The following is a 13,255-nucleotide window of genomic DNA, read 5'->3' as shown; positions in this document are numbered from 1 at the left end:
TGTTCGCCTGGAACTTGCGGCAGGTGTTCTCTTTTCCCGCCATGGTGTCTGATCTGTCCGATCTATTAAACTAAACACCACCCACAACGCTGCATCATCCACTTTAATCCGATCCGAGTCCAACCCTGTACCCCTCAGAACACACCCACATCCCACGCTGCACACGATCCAGGGGTAGAAAAACCTGCAGGGGTAGAAAAACACAGGTATATATCACACACCACCCAGTATGCAATCAACTCACCACCCAGTATCACATTACTGAATAAAACATACCACCCAGTGTCCAATCACTGACTTTATATCACACATGAACCAGTGTCTGATCACTGACTACATATTAAACACCATCCTGTGTCCTAATACTGAAACACAACATACAGTGAAAGTATTCAAAGCGCTTCATTCTTTCCACATTTTGTTATGCTACAAGCTCAGCACACCTATTTTTGGGCAGTTTCTCCCATTCTTCTTTGCAGAATCTTCTATGAATCTTCCTCCAAGATGGCAGTAGCACGCAGTCGTGCAACAACAAATCTGCATGAGAATGTACTTAATAACCTTCACGACCTCGGCTTGCTGGGACCTCGGCTACAAAGACCAACTAGGCCCTTAGTCCTCGATTTGGTGTGATGGCGTTGGCCGGGAGAGGGGACGTCAGCAGTGGTGCTCAAGGAAGCAGGAGCAGAGCAAGCGGGTGGGTGTCCATGCTAGGCTATAGGTTAACCTTAGTCATTTCTCCCATCCCGTACTTTCAAACGTCTGCTCCCTGGACAGTAAATTAGACTATGTAAGACGGACCACGCAGCAAAAGTTTAGAAACTTCTGGGTCTTTGTTTTCATGGAGTGATGTTTATTATGCCAGAGATTTTAACCATGCAAATCTCAAGACTGTTCTCCCCAAACTCCATCAGCATGTGGACTTTGCAATGAGAGAAGCAAACACGCTGGATCTTGTTTACACAAACATCCCCGGCGCGTATCGTAACAAGACGGCCTTAAAAACAGCAAGAGCCAAACAGTCCTGTTCCATCAGAGAGATGAAGCACTCACACACCAAGCGAATTCATAGTCACTTTCAGGACAGCGGAGACAAGGCGTTTACAAACTACAAGACAACTTCACCTGCTTGTGACCGGGATGCCCGCCTCCCAGATGCACTGAACAACTTTTATGCCCGGTTTGAGGTGCAGAACAATGTGGAGGCGAGAAAGACCACCCCCCCTCCCAGTGACAAGGTGCTCTGTCTAACGACGGCTGAAGTGAGAAAAACTTTATGCAGAGTTAACCCACGGAAGTTTATTGGACCAGAAAACGTTCCTGGCAGAGTGCTCAGGGCATGTGCAGAACAGCTAGTGGATGTCTTCATCGAAATCTTCAACATCTCCCTGAGCAGCACCGTTGTTCCTACATGCCTCAAGACAATGACCATTGTCCCTGTGCCGAAGAAGTCTACAGTCTCCTGCCTCTATGCCTATTATTTCTTCACACTCACACCCAACGTTATGAAGTGCTTCAAAATTCTCGTCATTAAGGACATTAAGACCCAGCTACCACTCTTTACTGGACCCCGTGCAGTTTGCGTATCATCAAAAATATTCTACATACAATTTAATCTCCAGACCCTCCAACTGGCTTTTACCCACCTGGACATTAAGGACGCACACGTACATATGTCGGGAGGTGGTAGCTCAGTGGTTAAGGCATTGGACTTTGGATCGGGAGGTCACAAGTTCAAATCTTACCACTACCACGCTGCCAGTGCTCTGCCCTTGTGCAAGGCCCTTAACCCTCCCATGCTCAGCTGTAAGTCAGCTCAGCATTCAACACAATCATCCCTCAGCTCCTGATTGAGAAACTGAGCCTACTGGGCCTGAACACCTCCCTCTGCATCTGGATCCTGAACTTCCTGACTGAGAGACCTCAGTCAGTCCAGATCGAAAACAGCATCTCCAGCACTACCACACTGAGCACTGGGGCCCCTCAGGGGTGTGTGCTCAGTGCACTGCTGTTCACTCAGTGACTGTGTAGCAATGCACAGCTCGAATCACATCATCAAGTTGTCACATGACTGTGGGTCATCATCAGCAAGAACGATGAGTCAGCATACAGAGAGGAGGTGAAACAGTTAACAGGATGGTATAGAGCCAGACGTCAGGAGAGCATAGAGCGACTGATAATCAATGGATCCTACGCTTGGTTTGTGCTCCGACACCTTCTATAGACAGGTTTCCAAATCATGTCATATCAACTGAATTTACCACAGGTGGACCTCAATCAAGTTGTAGAAACATATCAAGTTGTGTCATGGCGAAGGCTGTGATACTTATGTACATGTTATTTCTTTCATTTTTTTTTCAAACTTTTTTTGATTTTTTTCAAAATCAAAGATTTCAAACTTCTTTCATGTTATCATTATGTAGAATTTTGAGAAAAATAATTAATTTAATTCATTTTGAAATCAGTATGTAACATAAAATGTGAAAAAGTGAAGCGCTGTGAATACTTTCTGGATACACTGCACCATCCAGTGTTCGATCACTGACTACATTCCAAAGATTTTCAATAAGTTTGAAGCTCTATAGCTGGAGATCTTCCACTCCAACCCATGGAAAGCAGATCTTCATTGAGCTATCTTTGTGCACAGGGGCATTGCCATGTTGGAACAGGTTTGGATCTCCTAGATCAAGTGAAGGGAAAATATCATGCGACTGGATCAAAAGACAATCAGTAAAACCGCAATCTATTGTGTTTAACCTGTAGTGTGTTGCAGTAATGAGAGGAAGGTGTGTCCCCTCAACATCGCATAAACATCCAATTAATTCACAAATCAAAATCCAACCAAATATCCAACGACCATTTACAGCACATCTAACAGGCAACAAATCTCTAACCTGCCTGTCATTGTCCTCACAAAACTGTCTGTCCTCACAGGTCCTCATAAAATTGTTTGTCCCTTTCTTCACAAGTCCAAAAGAGGTTGTCTGTCTCTGTCCTCACATGTCTTTATAAAACTGTCCAGGTCCTCACAGATCTGCATAAATATGCCTGTCCCTGTCCTCATAAAAATGTCTCTGTCCTCACAGGTTTTTATGAAACTGTTCTTGCCCTCACTGGTCCACATAAAATTGTCTCTGTCCTTACAGGGCTTTAGGAAGCTGCATGTCCCTGTTCTCACATGTCTAAATAAAATAGTCTGTCTATGTCCTTTATGGTCTTCATAAAATTGTCTCTTGTCCTCACAGGTCTATGTCTTTTTGTCCTCACAGGTCTATATCTTTCTGTCCTCACAGGGCCTCACAGAAAACAAAACTACGCACAACTTTCTGCGCATCAGAATGAATAAAAGCCGCATCAGCGCAATGTGTAACAGCTACACCGCACAGCCCCGTGTCTCCCACACACACACACACACACACACACACACACACACACACACACACACACACACACACACACACACACACACACACACACACACATACAACAGCGGGTACTTTTAACCCAAGTCCCTGCAAAACTTACCCAGCAGCTGGAGGAATATAAACACACACACACACACACACACACACACACGGGCGCGCGCGCGCGCGCGCAGGGGTCCGGTGCGGGGGCGCAGCAACCTCACGCGCAGTCAGAAGTGCGGCGGAAATGTCGGAGCTCCTCTCCGTCCTCGGGTTTTTATCCCATCGTTCAGAAGAACCTGCGGAACAGTCCGGCCGTTAGATCCGTGGGTCTGCGCAGACTCTGGCTGGTGAGGACGCACACAAACACACGCGCACGCGCACGCGCACACACACACACACACACACTCCGGTGGAGTTTACGCTACATAACGCACGAAGAGGCGGGGCTCCACGTGATTGAAGGCTTCCGTCATCCAATCGCCGCGGGTGACCCGCCCACCGACTGCCGCGTCACGACGGTATCCGTATCCACAGGTACTGGAGCGTGCGCTCTGGGGAAGGAAGAAAACAATACTGGAGTTTGGTGGACGGGACAGGAAGTCCCCATGCATGTCCAACCCGGATCAATGAATCTGTCCCATCGGGCATGTCTTTCTTTTAATTTAAACACGCCTCTTTACAGCCCAGGGGGCGTTTCTGACTCACCAGCACGCAACTGCGCTTTCAGGAGCTGTAACGTGGATCTGGCGCCACCTGCAGGATATACCGCGCTCCTGCAGGCACAATCCTGCTCTACTTTGTCACAAACACCTTCATCTGTTTATTTATTGTTCACACGAAAACACATCAGTGTGTAATGAACCGCACCAAAACTCTCCATTTACAACAGAAATGCAATTAAACACTTACGGACGGGTGGAGCTTCAGTTCCTGTCTCTTGTCATCCCTCCTCCCACAGCAATTACACAATCACTTATTGTTAAAATGAACGTTTATGAACTAAGTCTGTTTGTGTTATTAAAAGTTATAACAGCTATAAACACTCCTACATCTTACTCACTACACCATACTCACTTCACCTTGCTCACCACAGAATACTCACATCTTACTCACTACACCTTACTCACTACTCACTACACCTTACTAACTTTAAACTACTTACTACACCTTACTAACTACACCTTACTCACTATACACTACTCTCTACACAATACTCACTACAGCTTACTCACTACAATATACTCACACCTTACTCTATACACCTTACTACTCACTATATCTTACTTTACTATCCACTACACCTTACTTTCTACTAACTACACCTTATTCATTAGTCACTACAATTTACTCACTACACCTTACTGACTACCCACTACACCATACTCACTTCACCTTGCTCACCACAGAATACTCACATCTTACTCACTACACCTTACTCACTACTCACTACACCTTACTAACTTTAAACTACTTACTACATCTTACTCACTACACCTTACTCACTACTCACTACACCTTACTAACTTTAAACTACTTACTACATCTTACTCACTACACCTTACTCACTACTCACTACACCTTACTAACTTTAAACTACTTACTACATCTTACTCACTACACCTTACTCACTACTCACTACACCTTACTAACTTTAAACTACTTACTACATCTTACTCACTACACCTTACTCACTACTCACTACACCTTACTAACTTTAAACTACTTACTACATCTTACTCACTACACCTTACTCACTACTCACTACACCTTACTAACTTTAAACTACTTACTACATCTTACTCACTACACCTTACTCACTACTCACTACACCTTACTAACTTTAAACTACTCACTACACCTTACTCACTACTCACTACACCTTACTAACTTTAAACTACTTACTACATCTTACTCACTACACCTTACTCACTACTCACTACACCTTACTAACTTTAAACTACTTACTACATCTTACTCACTACACCTTACTCACTACTCACTACACCTTACTAACTTTAAACTACTTACTACATCTTACTCACTACACCTTACTCACTACTCACTACACCTTACTAACTTTAAACTACTTACTACACCTTACTCACTACACCTTACTCACTATACACTACTCTCTACACAATACTCACTACTCACTACAGCTTACTCACACCTTACTCTATACACCTTACTACTCACTATATCTTACTTTACTATCCATTACACCTTACTTTCTACTAACTACACCTTATTCATTAGTCACTACAATTTACTCGCTACACCTTACTCAATACTCAATACAACTTCCTCACTAGACTACCCCATACTCACTACACCTTTCTCACTACACCTTACTAATTACTCCTTTCTACTCACTACGCCTTACTCACTACACACTAATCACTATGCCTTACTCACTAAACCTTACTTACTTCTCAATACAATTCACTACACCTTACTCACTACACCTTACTAACAACCCACTATACACTACTCCCTACACCTTACTAACTTCACCTTACTCTCTAGACTACACCATACTCACTACAGCTTACTCACTACTCACTTCTTCTTCTTCTTCTTTCGGCTGCTCCCATTGGGGGTCGCCACAGCGGATCATCCGTCTCCATACCACCCTGTCCTCTACATCTGCCTTTTTTACACCAACTACCTGCATGTCTTCCCTCACCACATCCATGAACCTCCTTCTTGGTCTTCCTCTTTTCCCCCTACCTGTTGGCTCCATCCTCAGCATTCTTCTACCAATATAATTCATGTCCCTCCTCTGCACATGTCCAAACCATCTCAATCTCGCCTCCCTCACCTTGTCACCAAAACAACCTACATGCGCTGTCCTTCTAATAAACTCATTTCTAATCTTATCCATCCTCGTCACTCCCAACGAAAACCTCAACATCTTCAGCTCTGCTACCTCCAGCTCCACCTCCTGTCTTTTACTCAATGCCACTGTCTCTAATCCATGCAACATCGCAGGTCTCACCACAGACCTATAAACTTTCCCTTTCATTTTTGCAGATACCCTACTATCACAAATCACTCCTGTCACTCTTCTCCACCCACTCCACCCTGCCTGTACTCTTTTCTCAACTTCTCTAACACACTGTCTATTACTTTGCACTGTTGACCCCAGGTACCTGAATTCCTTCTCCACCTTCTCCAGCTCTTCTCCCTGCAACCACATCACTCCACTGCCCTCCCTCTCATTCACACACATGTACTCTGTCTTACTCCTACTGACTTTCATTCCCCTTCTCTCCAGGTCATATCTCCACCTCTCCAGGCTCTTCTCAACCTGCTCCCTACTCTCACAACAAATCACAATATCATCCGCAAACATCATAGTCCAGGGAGACTCCTGTCTGACCTCGTCTGTCAACCTGTCCATCATCACTGCAAACAGGAAAGGGCTCAGGGCCGATCCTTGATGCAGTCCAACCTTCACCCTGAACCAGTCTGTCTTTCCTACTGCACACTTTACTGCCGTCACACTGTCCTCATACATGTCCTGCACCACCCTCACATACTTCTCTGACACACCTGACTTACTCATACAATACCACAGCTCCTCTCTCCACCCTGTCGTATTCTTTCTCTAAATCCACAAACACAGTTTTCTTATCTGTAAACATGACTAATTAGAATTAACACCTAATTCAGTTTAATAGAATGTTAAGACCCTCAAGCATAACACACACACACACACACACACACACACACACACACCACACACACACACACACACACACACAAAAAAAACCTTGTATTATTGCTGAAGCGGCAGCACAATAAAAAGGATTTAGGACCTTATAAGATATGCATTATATTCCATGAGGTAGACCGAGATGAAACATCTTAATTTAAAGGAGTACTTCCACCCAAAATTGCTAACACGGCTAAGTATAAATCTAAGCTAGTGGGACCAGTTAGCAGCAGCTCATCTGAATAATGTTAATGGGACCCGGAAGGTTTGCTTTCATTACTTGTAAGTTCAACCTTTTTTTTTTTGGATGGTTTGCTTTATCGTTCGGATCCAGATGACTGTGAAAAATTTATTTTCAGGTAGAACGCTTTTACTATTAAGGCAACATATGTTCTGTGTCATTTAGTTCTACAGGGAAGTGGACCTGTTTTTGTCAAGACGATCAGATTTAGTATGAGTTTGGCATGAACACCTTTGAATGGACTTTATAACCTGGATTTTTTTATTTATTTAAAATTTTGAATTTTCTTGGAATATTTAGAAACAAAAATGGAAAAGAGACGAAAACAAAGAAAAAGACTTTCACCATTTATCTTCATTTCAATCTTTACAACCTGGAATTTTTAGAAACGGAAAAAAAGACCTTCACCATTGATCAGTTAATAGTCTGAAGCCAGGCTATCTTGTTCTGTGTCTTGTTCAATTTTTTTAAGATCAAATTAAGCCAATTGTTCAAAGTCTCTCAAAGCAAATGCCTTAACCACTCATGTGAAATGCATTTGTTGGTGGATTTAAACAGTTGTTCAAGGCAGCATTAATTATACACAGAAGAAAAAGTGCATCTCTTTTCTTATCGCCTGTCTCACCCAAAGATCAAGAGGCATCCATCTTTCTATTTTAGTAGTCCAGGGAGACTCCTGTCTGACCTCGTCTGTCAATCTGTCTATCACCACTGCAAACAGAAAAGGGCTCAGAGCCGATCCTCGATGCAGTCCAACCTCCATCTTGAACCAGTCTGTCGTTCCTACTGCACACTTCCATGCTGTCACACTGTCCTCATACATGTCCTGCACCACCCTCACATACTTCTCTGACACACCTGACTTCCTCATACAATACCACAACTCCTCTCTCCACCCTGTCGTACACTTTCTCTAAATCCACAAATCCACAATGCAATTCCTTCTGTCCTTCTCTATACTTCTTCATCAACATCCTCAAAGCAAATAAGGCATCTGTGGTGCTCTTCCTCGGCATGAAACCATACTGTTGCTCACAGATGGTCACCTCTTCTCTCAGCCTGGCTTCCACTACTCTTTCCCATAACTTCATGGTGTGACTGATCAACTTAATTCCCCTGTAGTTACTGCAGGTCTGCACATCTCCTTTATGCTTAAAGATCGGTACCAGCACACTTCTCCATTCCTCAGGCATCTTCTCACCTTTCAAGATCCTGTTAAACAATCTGGTTAAAAACTCCACTGCCATCTCTCCTAAACATCTCCACGCTTTTACCGGTATGTCATCTGGTCCAACCGACTTTCCACTCTTTATCCTCTTAATCACTGCTCTCACTTACTAATCCTATCCACTTCCTGCTTCACCAACTCCACATCCTCCAACCTTCTCTCTCTCTGATTTTCCTCATTCATCAGCTGCTCAAAATACTCCCTCCATCTTCTCAACACACTCTCCTCACTAGTCAACACATTTCCCTCTCCATCCTTTACTGCTCTAACTTGCAGTACATCCTTCCCAGCTCGGTCCCTCTGCCTGGCCAATCGGTATAAATCCTTTTCTCCTTCCTTAGTGTTCAACTTCTCCTACAGCTCCTTATATGCCTTTTCCTCTGCTTTCACCACATCCCTCTTCACCTGCTGCTGCATCTCCTTGTACTCCTGCCTACTTTTCTCATCACTCTGTCTGTCCCACTTCTGTTTTGCCAACCTCTTTCCCCTAATGCTCTCCTGCACTTCCTCATTCCACCACCACGTCTCCTTGTCTTGCTTTCTATTTCCAGATGTCACACCAAGTACTTTTCTAGCTGCCTCCCTCATCACTCCTGCAGTAGTTGCCCAATCATCCAACACCTCCTTAACACCACCGAGCTCCTGTCTGACCTCTTCCCTGAACCCCACACTACACTCTTCCTCCTTCCGTTTCCACCATCTTATTCTTCTTTCAGTCCTCACTCTCCTCCTCTTCTTCTTCGCCTCCAAAACCATCCTACAGACCACCATCCGATGCTGTCTAGCTACACTGTCCCCCGCCAACACCTTACAGTCTCCAATCTCCTTCAGGTTGCATCTCCTACACAGAAGATAATCCACCTGTGTGCACCTTCCTCCACTCTTATACGTCACCCTATGATCCTCCTTCTTTTTAAAATACGTGTTCACCACTGCCATTTCCATCCTTTTAGCAAAATCTACCACCATCTGCCCTTCCACATTGCTCTCCTTAAAAGCATACCTACCCATCACCTCCTCATCACCTCTGTTCCCTTCACCTACATGCCCATTAAAGTCTGCCCCAATCACCAATCGTTCTTTCCTAGGTACACCATCTACCACTTCATCTAATTCACTCCAGAATCTTTCCTTCTCCTCCTTCTCACAGCCAACTTGTGAAACATACAGTGCTTTGCGAAAGTATTCGGCCCCCTTGAACTTTGCGACCTTTTGCCACATTTCAGGCTTCAAACATAAAGATATAAAACTGTGATTTTTTGTGAAGAATCAACAACAAGTGGGAAACAATCATGAAGTGGAACAAAATTTATTGGATATTTTAAACTTTTTTAACAAATAAAAAACTGAAAAATTGGGCGTGCAAAATTATTCAGCCCCCTTAAGTTAATACTTTGTAGCGCCACCTTTTGCTGCGATTACAGCTGTAAGTCGCTTGGGGTATGTCTCGATCAGTTTTGCACATCGAGAGACTGAAATTTTTGCCCATTCCTCCTTGCAAAACAGCTCAAACTCAGTGAGGTTGGATGGAGAGCATTTGTGAACAGCAGTTTTCAGTTCTTTCCACAGATTCTCGATTGGATTCAGGTCTCGACTTTGACTTTGCTTTGACGCCCAATTTTTCAGTTTTTTATTTTTTTTAAAAGTTTGAAAAATCCAATAAATTTCGTTCCACTTCATGATTGTGTCCCACTTGTTGTTGATTCTTCGCAAAAATTACAGTTTTATATCTTTATGTTTGAAGCCTGAAATGTGGCAAAAGGTCGCAAAGTTCAAGGGGGCCGAATACTTTCGCAAGGCACTGTAGGCACTGATGACATTTATCATCATCCCTTCAACTTCCACCTTCACGATCATCACCCTATCAGAAACTCTCTTCACCTCCACTACACTCTTACTGTACTCTTCCTTCAGAATCCCCCCTACACCATTTCTCTTTCCATCCACACCATGATAGAACAGTTTAAATCCACCTCCAATGTTCCTGGCCTTACTCCCTTTCCACTTAGTCTCCTGAACACACAACACATCTACCTTTCTCCTCTCCATCATATCAGCTATCTCTCTCCCTTTACCCGTCATAGTACCAACATTTAAAGTACCAACCCGAACCTCTACTCTCCTACACTGCTCCTTTTCCTGCCGTCTCTGTAGACGCCTTCCTCCTCTCCTTCTCCTCCTTCAGCCAACAGTAGCCCAATTTCCACTGGTACCCTGTCGGCTAACGATACCTGTGTCGGTCGTTGTTAACCCGGGCCTCGACCGATCCGGTATGAAATTCTCATTTGTGATCCGCATATTTGATTGGGCACATGTTTTACGCTGGATGCCCTTCCTAACGCAACCCTCCCCATTTACCCAGGCTTGGGACCGGCACTAAGAGTGCACTGGCTTGTGCATCCATAATAGCTGGGTTTTACTCACTACTCACTACACCTTACTAACAACCCCTTACTCACTATACACTACTCACTACACCTTACTAACTTCACCTTACTCTCTAAACTACACCATACTCACTACAGCTTACTCACTACTCACTACACCTTACTAACAACACCTTACTCACTATATACTACTCACTACACCTTACTCACTACACCTTACTAACTTCACCTTACTCTCAAGACTACACCATACTCAATACAGCTTACTCACTTCTCACTACTCCCTACAACATACTCACACCTTACTCTCTACACCTCACTAACTACACCTTACTACTCACTACACCTTACTTTACCATCCACTACATCCTACTTTCTACTCACTACACCTTATTCCTTAGTCATTACAATTTACTCACTACACCTGACTACTCACTACATCTTACACTTTACACACTACTACTCACTACACCTTACTTTACTATCCACTACAACGTATTCCTTAGTCATTACACCTTACTCACTGCACCTTTCTACTCACTACACCATACTCACAACACACTAATCACTATGGTTTACTCACTAAATCTTACTTACTACTCACTACACCTTGCTCACACTTTACTCCCTACTCACTATACCATACTCGCAATCTCTCTTACTCTATACACCTACTACTCACTACACCTTACTCACTCCATCTTACTCACTACACCTTACTCACTCCATCTTACTCACTACACCTTACTCACTCCATCTTACTCTCTACACCTTACTCACTACCATACTCACTTCACACATCTTACTCAATACACCTTACTCATTACACACTACTAATTAATCACTACATCTTACTCACTACACCTTACTCACTACACCTTACTCACTCCATTTTACTCACTACTCACTACACCCTACTCACTCTATTTTACTCACTACACCTTACTCACTCCATCTTACTCACTACACCTTACTCACTAAACACTACACCTACTACTCACTACACACTACACCTACTACTTACTACACCTTTCTTAATACACCCTACACCTACTACTCACTACACCTTACTCACTACACACTACACCTTACTCACTACACTTACTACTCACTACACCTTACTCACTACACACTACACCTTACTCATTACACACCACACCTTACTCACTACACACTACACATTACTCACTACACACTACACTTACTGCTCACACCTTACTCACTACACCTTACTCACTACACCTACTCCTCACTACATCTTACTCACTACACACTACACACTACCCTTACTACACACTACACGTTACTCACTACACACCACACCTTACTCACTACACCTTACTATTCACTACACCTTACTCCATTTTACTCACTATACCTTACTCACTACTCACTACACCTACTCCTCACTACACCTTACTTACTACACACTACACCTACTCCTCACTACACCTTACTTACTACACACTACACCTACTCCTCACTACACCTTACTTACTACACACTACACCTACTCCTCACTACACCTTACTACTCAGTACACCTTACTCACTCCATCTTACTCACTACACCTTACTTACTACATACTACACCTACTACTCACTACACCTTACTCATTACACACCACATCTTACTCACTACACCTTTCTACTCACTACATCTTCATCGATACTTTATATTCACTACACATTATTCACTACACACTTCTTACTACACCTTACTACTAACTAAACCATACTTGCTACACCTTACTCGCTACTCTCCACACACTACACCTTACTACTAACCAATATACGATATACAAAATTACCCTTGAATTTAACCTGTCATTAGTGTTCAAGCAAACTTTATATTTTATAAACAAATAATCAATCTGAGAGTTTTATCTCATACACACACACACACACACACACACACACACACACACACACACACACACACACACATACACACATACACTTCTCTTTAATGTCCATCTTTTGTCAGTTCTTTTATACAGCACCACAAATAAACTGAGAGACAGACAGGTAGAGAGAAAGAGAGACAGGAGGTAGTGGTGGAGAGAGACAGGTGGTGGAGAGAGAGACAGGTGGTGGTGGTGGAGAGAGACAGGTGGTGGAGAGAGACAGGTGGTGGTGGTGGAGAGAGACAGGTGGTGGTGAGAGACAGGTGGTGGTGGTGGTGGAGAGAGACAGGTGGTGGTGGTGGAGAGAGACAGGTGGTGGAGAGAGACAGGTGGTGGAGGGAGACAGGTGGTGGTGGTGGAGAGAGACA

At 43.6% G+C, this 13,255-nt stretch overlaps 1 protein-coding gene across 4 annotated transcripts in view; it reads right to left on the bottom strand.

Annotated features, from left to right (window-relative positions):
• LOC310727134 (myosin phosphatase Rho interacting protein) overlaps window positions 1-50 on the bottom strand; it is a 79,215-nt gene extending 79,165 nt beyond the window's left edge. For all 4 annotated transcript variants that reach the window (XM_083543344.1, XM_083543347.1, XM_083543346.1 and 1 more), the window contains exon 1: window positions 1-50. This exon is cut by the window's left edge and continues 77 nt beyond it. In XM_083543344.1, the coding sequence (XP_083399470.1) occupies window positions 1-43 (43 nt within the window). In that variant the 5' untranslated portion in view covers window positions 44-50.
• Between the last annotated feature and the right edge of the window lie 13,205 nt (window positions 51-13,255).

The sequence above is a fragment of the Silurus aristotelis genome, assembly GCF_946808225.1.
Source record: "Silurus aristotelis genome assembly, chromosome: 1".
NCBI classification, from domain to species: domain Eukaryota; kingdom Metazoa; phylum Chordata; class Actinopteri; order Siluriformes; family Siluridae; genus Silurus; species Silurus aristotelis.
This window is presented reverse-complemented; position numbering and strand designations above follow the sequence as displayed.